General features: G+C 45.6%; 2 protein-coding genes across 13 annotated transcripts in view; one reads left to right on the forward strand and one right to left on the reverse strand.

Moving 5' to 3' along the window:
* Positions 1-10,463, reverse strand: part of LOC144799895 (transcription initiation factor TFIID subunit 4-like) — a 1,364,652-nt gene extending 1,354,189 nt beyond the window's left edge. Inside the window, exon 1 of the mRNA XM_078671504.1 lies at positions 9,119-10,463. Coding sequence (XP_078527630.1) covers positions 9,119-10,376 — 1,258 coding nt within the window. The 5' untranslated portion in view covers positions 10,377-10,463. The remainder of the gene's footprint in view (positions 1-9,118) is intronic.
* A 50-nt stretch (positions 10,464-10,513) lies between these two features.
* LOC144799898 (uncharacterized) overlaps positions 10,514-17,293 on the forward strand; it is a 390,901-nt gene continuing 384,121 nt past the window's right edge. For 11 of the 12 annotated variants that reach the window (XR_013603897.1, XR_013603898.1, XR_013603899.1 and 8 more), the window contains exon 1: positions 10,514-10,776. The gene's annotated coding sequence lies outside the window, so the exon portion shown is untranslated. The remainder of the gene's footprint in view (positions 10,777-17,293) is intronic. The other variant, XM_078671510.1, reaches the window with a different exon arrangement.

The raw sequence follows: 17,293 nt of genomic DNA on the forward strand, positions 1-17,293 counted from the left end.
TTAATCTCAGATGGCCAGGCAACTTGTTCCACATGCCATGAAGGAGGAGCTTTTACTGTTAGCAGCCCAGTGTTACTAGAACGCAGCAATCTCCCTGGCATGTATTCATTGAGCCTCTCGTTCATGTATGAGGGACCCTTGTTGAGTAGGGCTTGGTGAATCAATCATAAGGCTTTCAACATTATTTGCTTGCACACTGGGAGCCGATGGAGCTTCTCGCGGAGGAGATACAATGATGAGAACTTAGGTAGCTTGTATAGTAGGTGGACCGCCATGTTTCGTACCACCTGTAGATTCTGGATTAAGTATTCTGGTATGCCCTGGTACAAAGCATTGACGTAGTCCAGCTGTAATAATAGAGAGCCCTGGCACAGTGACCTGAGTGAGATTCATGAGGAATCCGGTGCAGACATTTCCTGAGCAGGCCAAGAATCCAAAGACCGGATTTTACAACCAACGAAATCTGGGAGCTGAAGGAAAGATGCGAATCAAATAAAACATACAGATTACTTGCCACCTCTGTTGGGGGCCGTGGGGAGGGGACATTTTTAGGCCAGGCTCATGGCCAATCAGGGAGAAGATTCGGCCTAAACAAAAGGATCTCATGTCAGGGTTGCAGTGTTGTTTGTTGCTACTGAGCCAGTCGAGTAGCACCCTTAAGCAGAGAGCAAATTGTTCTTTTGCACTAACTGAGTCACCCCCAATGGTGAGCAGGAGCTGTCTATTGTTCGCATATGAAATTATCTTAATGCCGAAAGATTCAAACAGGAATGCCAGAGGTGACCCTCCTGACTCGCTCAGTAGAGGCCGATCCCCCACGCTCCCAAGGCTTGATGATCTGAGATACCTGAGTGCTCTGAAGCAAATTTGTGGTATCGTAGCGCCTGCCAGCTGACTCTGACCACCGCTTCTGCGCTCCGCTCGCTCTACTGCCTCTCATTGCGCTAATTCACCCCCACATTGCTGCCGCTGCCTGCTTTGTGCAATTTACATATGTAGCGCTGCTTATTTCTGCCTGCGCATTGTCCTGTTATTTTTGTTTTAATTTAAAGTATTTCTGCTCGATTGTGCCTCCGATTGTGCCCCAGTCTCGCCCAGTTTCGTTTTCGCACTGGTGCAGCCATTTTGTTGTTTGTTGTGTTTCTCTGCCCGTAGCTCCACCCCGCACCCGCCTCCCAGCTGACCCTTCCTCCCACAGATACTTGCTCACCAGCACCTCCATCCCCGCGCTGTGACCCTCCTGACTCGCTCAGTAGAGGCCGCTCCCCCACGCTCCCAAGGCTTGATGATCTGAGATACCTGAGCGCTCTGAAGCAAATTTGCGGTATCGTAGCGCCTGCCAGCTGACTCTGACCACCGCTTCTGCGCTCCGCTCGCTCTACTGCCTCTTATTGCGCTAATTCACCCCCGCATTGCTGCCGCTGCCTGCTTTGTGCAATTTACATATGTAGCGCTGCTTATTTCTACCTGCGCATTGTCCTGTTATTTTTGTTTTAATTTAAAGTATTTCTGCTCGATTGTGCCTCCGATTGTGCCCCAGTCTCGCCCAGTTTCGTTTTCACACTGGTGCAGCCATTTTGTTGTTTGTTGTGTTTCTCTGCCCGTAGCTCCACCCCGCACCCGCCTCCTAGCTGACCCTCCCTCACCCCTCCCCCTCCACTATCCACATATGACCGATGCCCCCGCGCGCAGCGTTCACGCGCAGCAGTCGCGCCCCATGCGCGCCGAAGGCGCGCCAAAGGTAAGCCCGTCTACGCCCGTCCGCGCCTGGACCGCGCCCAGCGCAAGACCCCCTGGCCCCCGCTATACCCATCCCACCCGCATAACGTATGACGCCGCTACTCTCCTTGCCCTTAACCCCGGACGCAAACCACAATGCTGCGTAGCTATCCCAGGACACACCCACGGACCATTCTCCTGCCACTCCTACAAATTCGCCGGCATCAGGACTCACGCCAAATCCCCCCCCCAAACTCAGCTCCGACTCTAACCACCTAAAGTGCATCCTGCTGAACACCCGCTCGGTCCACAAACACGCCACTGAACTCTGGGACCTACTCGACACTACATCGCCGGACGTCGCCTTCCTTACAGAAACTTGGATGAACGCCTCATCAGCGCCCGACATCGCCATAGCCATCCCGGAAGGCTACAAGATCATCCGAAAAGACCGCACCAACCAAACAGGAGGAGGCATCGCCATCGTCCATAAGAACACCATCCGAGTTACGACCAGCTCAGACGATAACATCGCGACCGCCTAACACCTTAACTTCCAGATCCACACTGACCCCAGGACCACACTTAGAGGCACCCTCATCTACAGACCACCAGGAACCCGCACACAATTCAACGAAGACATCACTGACTTCATCGGCCCACATGCCCTCTCCTCCGAGAACTACATCCTACTGGGAGATCTCAACTTCCACCTGGAAAAGAATAACGACAACACCACCACCACACTCTTGGACAACCTCACCAATCTCGGACTCAAACAACTTGTTGACACCCCCACCCACTTAGCCGGACACACGCTCGACCCTATCTTCACCTCCAGCAAACACATCTCCTTCGATCACACCACAACTCTCCATTGGACGGACCACAGCTGCGTACACTTCAGCTACAAAAAGACCACAACCCACATCCCACCACAACCTATTCCTCGAAGAAACTGGAACAAAATCACCACCGACCAACTCTTCACATCACTGAACGTAAACCCCCCCACCATATCATCAGACCCAAACCTAGCTGCCACCAAACTCACGCAATGGATCACTCACAGCGCAGACGAATTAGCACCCGTTGGATACCATCAGATCAAACAAGGTAACAAAAAGGCCACCTGGTTCAACGATGACCTTAAGAAATCCAAGAAACTATGTCGTACCCTCGAGAAAACATGGAGAAAAAACCCAACCACTAACAACCTGACCACCTTCAAAGACGCCATCCGCAAACACCACCAATTGATCCGATCCACCAAGAAATCAGCGTTCAAGGATCAACTCGACAACAACGCCCACAATAGCAAGGAACTATTCAACATCGTCAAAGAGTTCACCAACCCCACCGCCGGCTCCAACGACATCACTCCCTCCCAAGTCCTCTGCGACTCTCTATCCTCTTTCTTCCACAACAAAATCGCCGACATTCACAACAGCTTTGAAAAGCTGTCCGAAGAACAATCCACTCCACCCACTTCCGAACCAAAACAGCACTCTCACAACCTATGCGCCTGGAACCCAATCACCACTGAAGACACCATCCGCCTGATGAACTCCATCCACTCAGGATCGCCAATGACCCATGCCCCCACCACATCTTCAACAAAGCAGACTCCATCATCGCACCCCATCTTCGCGACGTCATCAACTGCTCCTTCAACTCCGCTATCTTCCCAGAAAGCTGGAAACATGCCGAACTCAGCGCCCTCCTGAAGAAACCCACAGCAGACCCCTCTGAACTTAAGAACTACCGCCCCATCTCGCTCCTCCCCTTCCCGGCCAAAGTCATCGAGAAAGCTGTCGATAGTCAGCTCGCCTCCTTCTTCGAATCCAACAACTCACTCGACCCCTCACAGTCTGGCTTCCGAGCCAAACACAGCACCGAAACCACCCTCATCGCTGCTACAGACGACATCCGAAAGCTTCTGGACAACGGAGAAACAGTTGCCCTCATCCTACTTGACATTTCCGCTGCCTTCGACACAGTCTGTCATAGCACCCTCATACATCGCCTCAGCAACGCCGGAATACAAGTAAAAGCGTTGAACTGGATCATTTTGTTTCTCGCCGGAAGAACCCAGAGAGTTCGCCTTCCACCATTCAAATCAGAGGCCACCAAAGTAATCTGCGGCGTACCACAAGGATCATCACTCAGCCCCACCCTCTTCAACGTGTACATGAGTCCCCTCGCTTCCATCGCACGACAACACAACCTCAACATCATCTCCTACGCAGACGACACCCAGCTGATCCTCTCCCTTACCAAAGACCCAAACACCGCCAAAACCAACTTACACGAAGGAATGAAAGAAGTAGCCGAATGGATGAAGAATAGCCGTTTAAAACTTAACTCGGACAAAACGGAAGTCCTCATCTTAGGACCAACCCCCTCTGCATGGGACAACTCATGGTGGCCACCGGCCCTGGGAACCGCACCCATACCAACGGACCACGCACGTAACCTTGGCTTCATCCTAGACTCCTCCCTCTCGATGACCAGACAAGTCAACGCCGTCTCATCATCCTGCTTCAACATCCTACGCATGCTCAAAAAAATCTTCCGCTGGATCCCCACCGAAACAAGAAAGACTGTCACCCACGCACTAGTCACTAGTCGACTAGATTATGGAAACACCCTTTACGCCGGAACCACAGCCAAACTACAGAAAAAACTCCAACGCATCCAAAACGCCTCAGCCAGACTCATACTGGACATCCCCCGTCAAACACGCATTTCCGGTCACCTGAAAGATCTCCACTGGCTTCCCGTCAACAAGAGAATAACGTTCCGTCTCCTCACCCACGCACACAAGGCCCTCTACGACCTAGGACCCGATTGTCTCAACAAACGTTTGTCCTTCTACACACCCACCCGTCAACTACGTTCATCCAATCAAGCCCTCGCCGCAATCCCGCGCATCAATAGATCCACCATGGAAGGAAGATCTTTCTCCTTCTTGGCGGCCAAGACCTGGAATTCTATCCCCACTCACCTCCGCCTTACACAGAACCACTTCTCCTTCAGAAAACAGCTTAAGACCTGGCTGTTCGATAAATAGTGCACCCGCCCTCACTCAAGCGCCTTGAGACCCTCTGGGTGAGTAGTGCGCTATACAAATTTCTGAACTTGAACTTGATGGGTAGTTATTGAAAAGGATGGGACTCAGTGCGGAGCCCTTAGGAACCACTCATTTCAACTGTTTGCCTTTGGAAGAGTATGGCTTCATCCAAACTACCTGCTCTCGATCGAGAAAGGACCTTAGCCATTCTAAGACTAAGCTTGCCACACACAGGTGTTCCAGTCTTTGTAGCAAGACGCTGTGGTTCAGTGTCAAACTAATAACCCAGCTGTACATTAAGGTATATAACCTTAGAGGTTCGAGCAGCTAGTAATGAGGTAACGCACTACAATGTAGTTTAGATTTTATTGGCTGTTTCTGGACGGGTTAAACAAGTTGCGCTAAATTATTTCTTTGAAATGTTTCCCATAAAATCTTTGACATATACTTTTAGTTTACTATGGAGTGCAACAGGGATTTTTGGTACTTGTGGGCTCCCAAAATACAACTACTTCAGGCAGGCAAACAAAGACAATTCTCTGCTGACAGGGTTAAAAACACTTCATCAAGAGATCAAGTGATGACGCTCCCACAACCAGAGTCTACAAATTACTGTTGCGAATATGGCTTGGCCTACAGTTAGCTGGAAAGGGTCAGAAACAGTTGTTGGGCTTCGGGCTGATTCTCAGTTATTTGAGAATGAAAGCAGTCCTGCAGTGGATGCAATCTGCTTCAAGAGTAAGAGTTAGATGTTAAGGCCTCCACTGTAGGCTCTGGATCATCCCGCAAGTACCTGGATCTCACCTCACTAAAAAAAAAAAAAAAAAAAGGAGAGTGGTAGGACTTGGACAGTACTTTGTAAAACACTGTCAATGGAGGTATGGATTCACTGTTTTCAAGAGGGAGAGCTTGTACTACATAATCTTTGTCTTCTTGGGCCTTTGTTCACTGATGGACAGGTCAGTGTAGACGCTGAATCCAAATGAACTGGCACTGGTTGCAGCTGCATGTTAAAGATATATTAGAAACAACTTTCAAACAACACCAACTCTCTCATATCGAGAATTACGAAGATGAGCCAGGTTTAGACTAGATGTTGTTTGTTGCTGTTGGCAAATATAGAGAAATTGGGTCTTGGTGAAGATGAGCTTAAAGTATTGCGTAACATCCAGATCTGAATGAGAAAGAGGCAGAGTTTAAGTTAATCGATGTTGACAGCGGAGGATTAATTTATGTAGAGTGTTGTGCGGTCAACAAATCGGTGAATTTTGATGTTGGCTGTTAGTGAATAGGTTCAAAATGCTGTCATGTGGAGGTTGAAGATGATTTCAGACGGGACAAAGCCCTGGGGTACTATAAAATTGATATGGGGCTTCCTGGATACCTCTACCTTACTCCCAAGTGTGTACACAGTTGCAGCAACGAGCCCCTGGCACACCATGAAATTTCGCTGGACTCCCACAATTGCATTTCTGGTGTTTTCAAGAGCTTCCATTTTGTCTTAGAGGACCTGCATACATTTCTCTGCCACACAGACAAATAGTCTAAGAATGGCCTACATGTTGTTGTTCATTTAGACTGCCTTGTTTGCTCCTTATATTTACAAGCAACTGACCTGCTTTATGTCCCTTGATAAAGATGTAAGAATTCTTTTAACTACGCACTCTTATTTCTGTGGCTCATTGATACTTTGCTGTATCAGAGATCCGATCAGGAAGTTTAGATTTATGTAGGTCGATGTGCAGCAGCTTGTGCAAAGGTTTGATCTTAACTAATTATGTATATGGGTCCCTCTATCAACAGTAGGTATTCGCGCTATATAAAACGTTATAAATAAATAAATAGGGGAGTCCGGCTCCCCCTTTCCATTAACTGAGACTGCTTAAGCCATCCTGGCTTTAGGTGGCAAGAAGCACCCAGAATGCCGACCCACATCCACGATCTTGGTCACAGACGTTAGCGCCACGATGGTGTTCACAATGATGTTCGTACTTCAATCTACTGCCCCACTCTACACTATTTCACCTACCAGCATACTCTCTGCTCCTACGGGGCCACTGGTGGGCCACCACTACTTCCTACCGAGCTTTCTGTGTGTGGGTGGGGGGGAAATTTCCCCAAAGTTTCTATTAACTCATATCCGAAAGTGAAGTCTCTGATTGCCTCAAGTTTGATCATTGTCTGATGTCACCAAAAACAGGAAGCACTCAGTATGGGGAACTGGAAAAGGACGGAAAGAGGATATTCAAACGTACACTTCAATCGTATGCACTGTTTGCTCTCTTCTGGCCCTTTATAACCTAGCCAGCAGACACACAGAGATATTCTCCAGCGTTTATCGTGTACCAGCTAAGGAAAGCAAATCTCCTTATGGACTCAATGTTGGGCATGTAAAATGAATATCACTGAGACACCATGGCTGATAATCAACCAGAAACTTAAGAACATGTACCACACTATGTGAGTGAACTCAGTAAGTTTTGTGCACAAAATAACAATTTAAGGCGTGCTACCCAAACACGCCTTTTCTGGGCCAGATGTCAAAGCAATCAATGGTGATGCACACTCTCAAATTAACATGAGAAGGAAAGTTTGTCTCACTCAGGGCTAATCCATTTAATTATGGCCACAACAAATGTTCTTCAGAAATAATCCATCTTAGTCCTTCTTATTAATGTAGCAATAAAAAGCTTTCAATGTGACAAATACTTCAATTTCAGTCTTGACAAATTCAACACAATGCATTTCGGGTAACCCTTCGTCGGGGGGAAAAGGAATACGATTCATCCTTACAATGGAAAAGAACCCTTTTCAATGGCTAACTTAAATAATACATACCCTTTGTTCAAATGTGCAGATTAATTGATAATCATCAAAACGCTCTCTTCAATTGAGTTTCAAACCATACTGGTGGTAAGTAAGCAATAGTGAGGTACATCTAAAGACAATGTTGACAACACTGAATCCTTTGGGTATTACAATTTAAAGACTGAAGGACAGATGCTTCAGGTGGAAAGACAGGAGCATACGCAGTCCAAGAAAAGACAACAGCACGGTGACCAAACAAACGCGCTGTGGAAGTAGTGCCAAACTTAAGATGCAGCAAAGTATAAATGTGGGAACAGGTGTACCATAACTAACAACCAAGGAAAGTCAAGACAACAGTGAAAATGGAGCAAGGGACAGTCTTTTCAATTGTTTTAATGTGAGTATTGTGGCCTCCTATGGAGCCTGTCATTTAAGTACTTAAACAGTTTCAATTGCTTAGACAGGTTACGGGTCTCGCAACACCCTTAGACACCTGAGTACAAGAAAGGGACAGATGTCCTACTTAAATGTGGCTGACACTGACGGGTGATGCAAAACCTTTGCAACACGGTCTCAAACATCATTCACCAGATTTCCGGATCATAGTTTTCATTTTTCTGGAATTTAGAGCCAATCAAACATAACTTTATGCAAATGTTCTTGATTCTGCACATTTATTGATACATTCGATACAGCTGTCTGTAATAATGATGTTGGTTCTACCAAAGCTCTCTCTCATCTTGATATACAAGGCCATTTCTTCAAGTCTCTCCAGCAAGGAATATATATACACCGAAGGACTTGTGTCATCTCCATTAAAATGCTAAAAAAAGGTACATTCCCTACATACAGTCACCCTCCCTCCATCTCATATTGTGATCACCAGTCAGTGTAGGTGTGAAGGAAAGGAAATGTAGTAATCACATAATCACACATTTTCTAGACGGATGTCCCACTCCTCCTTAGTTGATCGTATCTTCACCATTGTTTTAACCAATAGGGTGGTATCACACACCATTCTGTATTCCTGGAATGCAGAATGGTGTGTCCAAATTGAAAAGGCAAGAAGGCTCCAAGGATTACAATTTTGCCTACCATGTGGTATAATAGTAAGACCATAAGACAAATGAATTGTGCTATGTTGAGGCGATCTCACAATGAGACTGTTACGTTTCAATTAAAAAAAAGACATGGTTTGGAACTCTGTTGAGTCCATCAAAACAAATTCACAAGTCCAACTGATATTTTTACATGAAACAAAAACAAAACAACTGTAAATAATTAATCCTTTAGATGATTTGTTTTCTTTTCTTTAGGATCTCACCATGTCAGAAATCACCGAGGAATTAATAATCTATTCGTATCTATGCTTAGTTTCATAATATGTGAAAAGTCTAGAAAGTTTTTTTCCCATAACCATGATTCATTGATAGGTATAATCAACACAAATATGGAATACAGAATGGTTTGTCCAAATTAAAAATTTAAGAAGGCTACAATGATTATAATTCCACTTACCAGGTGGTATAGAAAGACCTGGAGGCAACTGGATTGTGCTTTGTTGAGGAGGCCGCATAATGAGCTGTGGGGCAACTATTCTCGGAGGAGTCGCCATCGCATGCATCAGTGATGGCGACAGTGATGGGTTGGACATGACATGTGCAACTGTGCTCTGCTGCATGCCACCTGCAGCAGAACATGGAACACCCAACCCAAGGGGTGCCGGTGTAATACTGGTGCGCAGGGTGTCGCTGTTGGACACTACAGAGGCAGAACATGGAGTATTGTGCATTATGCTTGTGGGAGGCATCATCATTGGAAGAGCCGTTGAGGGTTTGCAAGGCGATGCTCCTGCAGCATGGTGAAGTTGCACTACTGATGTTTTAGGCTGCATTTGGGAGTCCAGTTTACAGTGAGTTACAGATGGATTCTGGTGGTTGACAACGTGTGTTACTGACGTTGGTGCGTAAGTGCGCCTTGCACAGTCCACATTCTGCATAAATACAGGGTCAACCGAGCTACAATGCCCATTTTGTGTAATGGCTGCTATGTGAGCTTGAGGTCTTTGAAAATGGACAGAGGACTGGTTGGCGCCATACATCAAGTTGGCTTGAAGCGGACTTTGATGAGCGGCAGGAGATGCACTTTTGGGACTGCATAGAATAGTCATGTTAGAACTACTGCTGCTTGCACTGCCGACTGCCCCTGCAGGATACGTATGCGGCGCGGAGTTGTGCTGAGTAGGTTGGTGGAAGTGATTGTTAGCAGCAGGCAGCGTCGAGCTCCTGATAGGTGTAGATAAAGGAACTAGGGGCGCGGAGTTCGTCTTTATTGCAGGGGCGGAAGGGCTCACCGGTGGCAAAGTGGCTGCTGGTGATTTTGAACTTCTTAGCGCTGTGGTTGGGACAGACGGGCTCATTAGTGATACACTGGCATGGGGAGCCATCGATGTTGTGACATGGGGTGCCCCGTGTGACGGCTGCTGCTGCCTGCCCGGGCTGTTTACATGCGCACCTGCAACAGGCGGAGCACTGACAGTAGAGAGAAGCTGGCTCTTGCCGCTGCTCACAGTCGCTCCTCTACTGAGCACTGATCCGCCAGTTCTGTGCTGCTGCTGAGCATTGCTCAGTCCCCGAGAAGCCCAAGTTACACCCCCCGCTGCACCAGGCCCGTGTCCAGTCAGCTGCGATTCGAGAGAACCCACTAAGTCGCTGACGGCTTTTTCGTCCACCTCGGAGAAGAGCATCTCCTCCAGGGGATCAGAGGAGCCCGCCATCTTGCTTGTCTGCACTCGAAGCCTTTGGAGTTTTGTCTCAGTGCGCCTGCGATACAGCCCGGGGCATGATGGGAATCTGGTGACGACATAGGATCCCCATCCCAGCTAATGAGTTTGCTGTACAGGCGTGTGTTTCGAGTCACGGGTGTCGCAGTTGTAAACACGGCGACAACGAGCGGAGGTCGGTCAGCTGGAAACAGTGTGGGGCGTGGCATAGTAACTGCTTCACACCCCCTCCTAAGCTCAAAGGAAAAAGCAAACCGCAACAGAAGATTTAAATACCACCAGTAGCACCGACTGTTAAGAAAATTTAAGCTTTTTTAAGGGAATTAACGCCGCGGCGGAGCCAACTTCAGAGCCCAAGTCAGAATTATTTGTGTGCTCTCTCTTCACTGTTTGGGTACATTTGGTTACATGGGGTTTCCTTTTTTTCTGGACAACGGTACATTGATTGTTAAAGCTTTTGGACCTAGCATAAACGATTTTACAATTTATACAGTGGGTTCAGTGTTGTTGTTTAATACATTTTAGTGAAGGAAGTTACAATTGTTGCATTTTAAGACACTGAGTCTGTAAACCTAACAAGATGTGGAATTTTAAGTTTTAATTTTGGGGACAAAGTGGCAAATGGTGTATTCTGGCAAATGGTGTATTCTAAAAACATAGTAGTTTCATAACGCTCACCCTAATAGGGTTTAAGAAACAGCCCTTAAAATATATTTGGGTATCCATTCTCCAAACCAAGTTGGTGCTAGTTAATCACATTTGTTTGGTTCTTCTCTTAATACAACATTTACAAGTATACAAAAAGTTTCAGCATACGCATGAACATTGGTAGTTGCAGAATACTAAATAGTAACATAGTTTGTGAAAATATTTGGCAATAGCGCATGAAGAAAAGCTCACCTGTAAATAGAGTCTGTAAACATTTTAGGGATGCTATATTGAGATCTAGTAGTAGCATAACAAAGCTCTTGAATAAAGAACAATAAATCTTAAATATGGTCACTAGCAGGAGTGGTGCTAACAACAATGACAACATTGTAAAAGTTTTTGACAAACAGAAGTAATTGTAACATAAGAAAAAGTGTAATTTGCATCCACTACGGCTCTGTAGGGGGAGGTAAGCGGAACAAAGACATTTCTGTGTGGACAGCGAGCCTCCAGTGCTACAAGCCATCCACGCCTCGGTGAAACATGATAATGGGCTGACATGCACCTGGGCACAGGGAACACTCTGAACACTCTCATCATCAAATAGGAGGGGTGTTACTCAAAAACCGACCAGGGGCCCCCCCGGATCCACTGAGGCGCAGAGGTGAGTCACCAAAGAGCAAAAAGGGAATGCCGAGAAGACGACAGGGGGCACTGCATATACCCAGTGGCGGCTGAAGGCGAGGGGCAGTGGAGATGCCATCAGAGGAGTAGTGTGACCCACAGGACTGGAACTTAGCAGGGGTGGAATCGTCCCTGGCTGCCTGGGTGATTGTGCTATCTAATTGAACAACGCACCAGATGCCCATACTGGGACTGGCTCCGTTAATACAAGGAACACAGAGAGAATTGCCCGGATACCATCTACGTAAGTGCATCTTCTGGTGCTCGGAGGGCAAGCACTTTGAGTGGAGGATGGGGAAAGTTCCCAGGAAGAAAGGGTACAGCGCCCTTAATACGGGAGGGGCACTGTAACCCAGACGGATAATGATGAAGCCGTGGAGGCAGGAAAGGACGCTGCTACCAAGAGGCCTACTCTGACGGACATCATGCTGGCCATCACGGCCTCCAGAGAGGTGTTGGAGACAAAAATCAATGCAATAGGGACAGAGCTCAGCCTGCTGAAGGATGTCCTCCGCAAACTCAAGGAGCATGTCGTAATTACCAAAAAAGCGCTCCGTGACCTCCCGGAATCGGTGACTACTCTACAAAAATCACTCACAGCAGTGGAAGCCAAGATCAAGGTCTTAGAGGTAAGGGCAGAAGACAGAGAGGGAAGATCCAGTAGAAATCTACGAATAGTGAGAGTACCGGAGAGGGCGGAAGGCAATGACGTGGTACAATTCCTTGAGGACTGTCTCAAAGCTGAGGTGGCCCTGGATGGGCTTTACCCCTTCAATGCACTGGAAAGAGCTCATAGGGTCCCAGCCAGACTGCCCAAGCCTCGAGCCCCCCCTCGTCCAATAGTGGTGCGACACCTCCACTTCAGGGATCATGATCATATTATCCGTCAAGCCCACCAAAAGCAAGACCTACAGATAGACAACAGCAAGATAATGATCTTCCCAGACTTCACTAGAGAAATACAACATCAAAGGGCATCATTTCTGGCTCTCAAAAGGAAGTTTCGGCAACTGTAGATCCAGTACCCAATGCTGTTTCCGGCATGCTGTCGGGTGACCGACTCGACTGGAGCAAAGTTCTTTATTACTCCACAGGAGGCCTGAGAATGGTTGGACTCTCGCCAAGGTCAAGAGCGACGTAAACCCTCCCCGGACCTGGCACAGCAGAGTACATACAAAAGTAAAAATACGACTCGAGTCCTGTCTCCCAAGGAGCTTAAATCCGAGTGGCGTAAAGCACTGCAGGCAGTTGCAGAACTTAGTCAGGGTCACACTAGCTTTAGCTCGAGCAAAAGCGGGTTTGAAGTGGACAGATCGGAAGGCTCGCTGGCAGCAGTGCAAATGAGGATTCGGAGCCGGAATTACCGGAAGTCACACCTCAGACGGCGGACGACATTGCCTGAGCGGGGCAACCTATGGGGTAAATTTGAGGACCTCCAAGACTCTGAGAGGGCTTGGAGCGGGCAGTTTGACTGTGGGGACTGCCACCTATGCTACTGAGACAGATGAACAGCAACATGTGAACCGGGACTGCTGATTCAGTTGAGATGTTGGGGGGTGCGGCCTGGTGGTGCTCCGGGCCCGGTAGGATAAGCTACATAGCCCCACAACTACCAGAAGACTTTCTAGTATTTAGTTTAAGTTTGGATGGGAACTAGTTTGCTTGTACCTGTCCTGGGGTGGGGGAGTTGGGGTTTTCATCATGATAAGGGGATGTTGTTTGGGACCAGGCGTGTCACACTTGGAAGTGTCACTAGGGCGAGACCCATTTAGCACAGTGTTACCCCCTGTAGATATTAAATGTATATCTTGAAATGTACGGGGATGCACACTATGCTACGTCACCATAAAATACGTGCAAATCTGATCAGAAGGGGGCTGCAAATTGCCCTGCTTTAGGAGACCCACATAATGGTAAAGGAAGGAGCTGCGCTCCAACGTTGGTGGATGGGTCAAGTGTTTTATACCAACTACTCGGCATTCGCCAGGGGGTTCTGATCTGGGTGAGGGCGGGGGTTCCCTTTCAGTACACACGGCAGATGGTCGACCCTGACGGGAGATTAGTAGTAGTATCCGGACGTTTGGATGGCAGAGATATTGTACTTGGGAGGGTGCACAGACATAATATCGAGTTTTTAATTTGGAACAACAGAAATATCGAGTTTCAAATATCGAAGGGACAGAATATCAACATCAAGAATATTGGTGCCCAGAATATTGACCTGAAGGAAAGAAATATCGTTTTTGTTAATATCAAAATCAGTAATACCGTTTACAAAAATATTGTTAATAATATCAATGTTTATATTTGTGTTATGTATTTTAGTATGTATTTTATATGTATGTGTTCTATATTTTTTGTTCTATATTGTATTTTATTTTTAAATATATGTATTACATTTTTAGAAGTTAATCATTTTTTAAAAGTAAATTTAGCATTTTAGTACTGTAGCGGGTTGTGGGTTTATAGGGGAATAGAGTGGGAAGTAATTTAAGTATAGTAAATTGAATAACAATTTTTAGAAATTAATTATTTTTAGTTAAATTAGCATTTTAGTTATGTAGCGGGTTGTGGGTTTATAGGGGAATAGGGTGGAAAGTAATTTATTATAATTAAGTAATTATACATTTTTATTTATTGGTATTGATAATTAATTTGTTAATTAATTATTAATTATTTTTTATTGATTGGTGATTATATTAATTGTGTGAATTTAATTTAGGAGCGGGTTGTGGGTTTATAGGGGAATAGGGTGGGAAGTAATTTATTATAATTAAGTAATTATTCATTTGTATTTATTGGTATTGATAATTAATTTATTGTTAATTGAACAATATAAAGTAATTTGAGTGGTGGATGTAATTCAGTTATTTGGGTAGTATATTAGTATTGTTTAATATGGAATTTGAGAAGTGAACATGTTAGTCTGTTAATTGTGATTGAAAAGGATAGTGGAGGGATAAAAGAGTGAAGGATTTCTTTTAGTCTTAGCAGTAGGAGGAGGCTTTTGGATGAGTAAAAAAGAGTGTTGGAGGGGAGGACTCAGAAGGAAGAGTTTAGAAAGGTTTGTTTTAGGGGATCGGTATAGTAAAAGAGGTGTCAGATGATGCAAGGAGGGTTAGAGTAGGAGAGAGTCTAGAAAGGGTTATTTTGGCAATCATAGTAGTGGTATGGGGTTTGGGATAAATGAGAGAGTGGATGTAGAGGATATATTGGTAAATGTATAGGACGAGAGATAGGGTCGTGCATTGGAAGGAGCAGTAGGAGAAGTTTGAGATGAGTCAGAAGGTTGGGCTAGAAGATATATTGAGCAAAGTATAGGCTGAGAAATAGGGTAGTGCATTGGAAATGCTAAATTGGAAGAGAGTGATAAATATATAGATCCATATTTACATTGAAAGTATATAGATACATAAAGGAGGTAAGTATATGTAGATTAAAGATATTGATAGAGGCACCGGATGAGAAATAGGGTAGTGCATTGGATATGCTTTTTCAGGAGAAAAGTAGCAGACACACAGATCCAAGTACATGGAAGGTACATATATGCACAATGGAAGTATGTACATGTAGACCAAAGACGATTTTTATTTATTTATTATTATTATTATTTTTTCTCTCAACATAATTATTTTACATGTTTATACAAAGTAATACACAAAGATAGGTACATATCTATAGTGAAAACAAATGCTTGTATACAGAGGGATATGCTGTAAATTTCTGTTTGTGTATGGTGCTTATGTCGGGGAGAGCCAAATCTTGAGTAGTTTTCTGAAGATGAGGTGGTTGTCGGTGGACCTTATGTTGGGGGTGTAAAGAGTTCCATAGTTTAGCTGCTTGAACAGAGAAGGATGAGCCACCTATGTTTTTTTTCTTGTATGGTGGGAATTGGAGGCGAGATGCTCCTTTGGAGCGGAGGTTCCTTTGTTGAATGTGTTTGGTGATTTTATTCCTGATGAAGAGTGGTCCCATTCCATGTATTGCTTTGTGGGTGATACAAAAAGTGGTCCCATTCCATGTATTGCTTTGTGGGTGATACAAAGCAGCTTGCACGTGGATCTTCTGGCAACCGGTAACCAATGCAGGGGTTTCAAGGCAGGGGAGATGTGGTCTCGCGGTTTGAAATGCAAGAGTAATCTGGCAGCCGAGTTATAAATCCGTTGTGGTCTTTTCATGGTCGTTAAAGGTGATCCGTGGGAGAGGCTATTGGCGTAATCGAGTTTGGACAGAACAAGGGAGATGGTAGCTTTGACCTTGTGTGGAAATCCCAAATGAAGGGAAATTTGTTGCAGCGTTTTTATAGTAGCAAAGCTTGATCTTGCTAGTTTATGCACTTGGGCATTCATCGACAGCTTGGAGTCCATGGTCATTCCGAGGTTTCTTACTTCCGTCGATACTTTAGGCAGTGATCCCAGTTCATCAGGCCATGCGGCAAGTGGGTTGTAATGTTTCCAACCGCCACACATGAGTATTTCAGTTTTTGAAGCATTCAATTTGAGATGGCTCCAGGTCATCCACTGATCCACGGCTCTGAGACAGCTGAAAATTGCTAATTTTCCAATGTCTTTGGACCATTCCAGTTGAAGGAGTATTTGCGTGTCATCTGCATAGTTATAGCATGTGAGGTGAAATGTATTGATCAGTACTGGTAATGACTTCATGTAGATGTTGAAAAGCATGGGCGAGATGATAGAACCTTGAGGGACCCCTGCTTTTGTAGAGTACGGTTTGGACGAGAAAGGTGGGGTATGGATGACATTAGTTCTGTTTCGAAGGTAGGACGCGATCCAGTCTAGAGCAGTTCTCTCTATGCCGGCTTCATAGAATCTTTGTTTCAGAGTGTCATGGTCAACCGTGTCAAAGGCAGCTGAGAGATCCAAGAGGAGTAGCGCAGCAACCCCGTTGCAGTCAACTGTATTCTTTAGGTCATCCCAGATGTATTGCAATGGTTTTAATTAACTATGCAAATAAATTAAACTTGAAACTTGAAGATGGCAAGGAGGGCAGATTCAGTGCCTCTTCCCGGACGGAATCCTGTTTGGAAGTCTGAAAGTATGTCATTCTCTTCAATGAATTGTGACATCTGGGCGAACGCTGCTCTTTCTATCAGTTTGCCCAGGAACGGTACATTTGTAATGGGTCTGTAGTTGTCAGGGTTCAGCTGGTCCAAGTTTGTTTTCTTCAGTAAAGGGCGTATGTATGACTTTTTGAGTTCTTCTGGAAATATTCCATTAGTTAAGGGTTTGTTGATGATTCTTCTTACTGGAGTGGCATCAGAGGTTGTTAAAAGAATTGTCTTGAAAGTTTGTGGCGGACAAGGGTCAGAAGGGCTGCCCGCATGCCTGATTGCTTTGACCAGGTCCATAAAATCATCATGTGAGATGTGTTGGAAGGAACGGAGAGGCTTGATTAGAGCATTCTTGGATTGTTGTTTTTTACAAGGGTTAGTGCTGGTGCATTGTTTCTGTTTAAAGTATGATTCAACGTGTCTGCTTTACCATGTAATGATTTTGTCATGACTCTCCTAACTGACGGCATGTCTGAGAAGGGAGTACTGTCATGACTCTCCTAACTGA

Source organism: Lissotriton helveticus, chromosome 12 (assembly GCF_964261635.1).
Source record: "Lissotriton helveticus chromosome 12, aLisHel1.1, whole genome shotgun sequence".
In the NCBI taxonomy this organism is placed as follows: domain Eukaryota; kingdom Metazoa; phylum Chordata; class Amphibia; order Caudata; family Salamandridae; genus Lissotriton; species Lissotriton helveticus.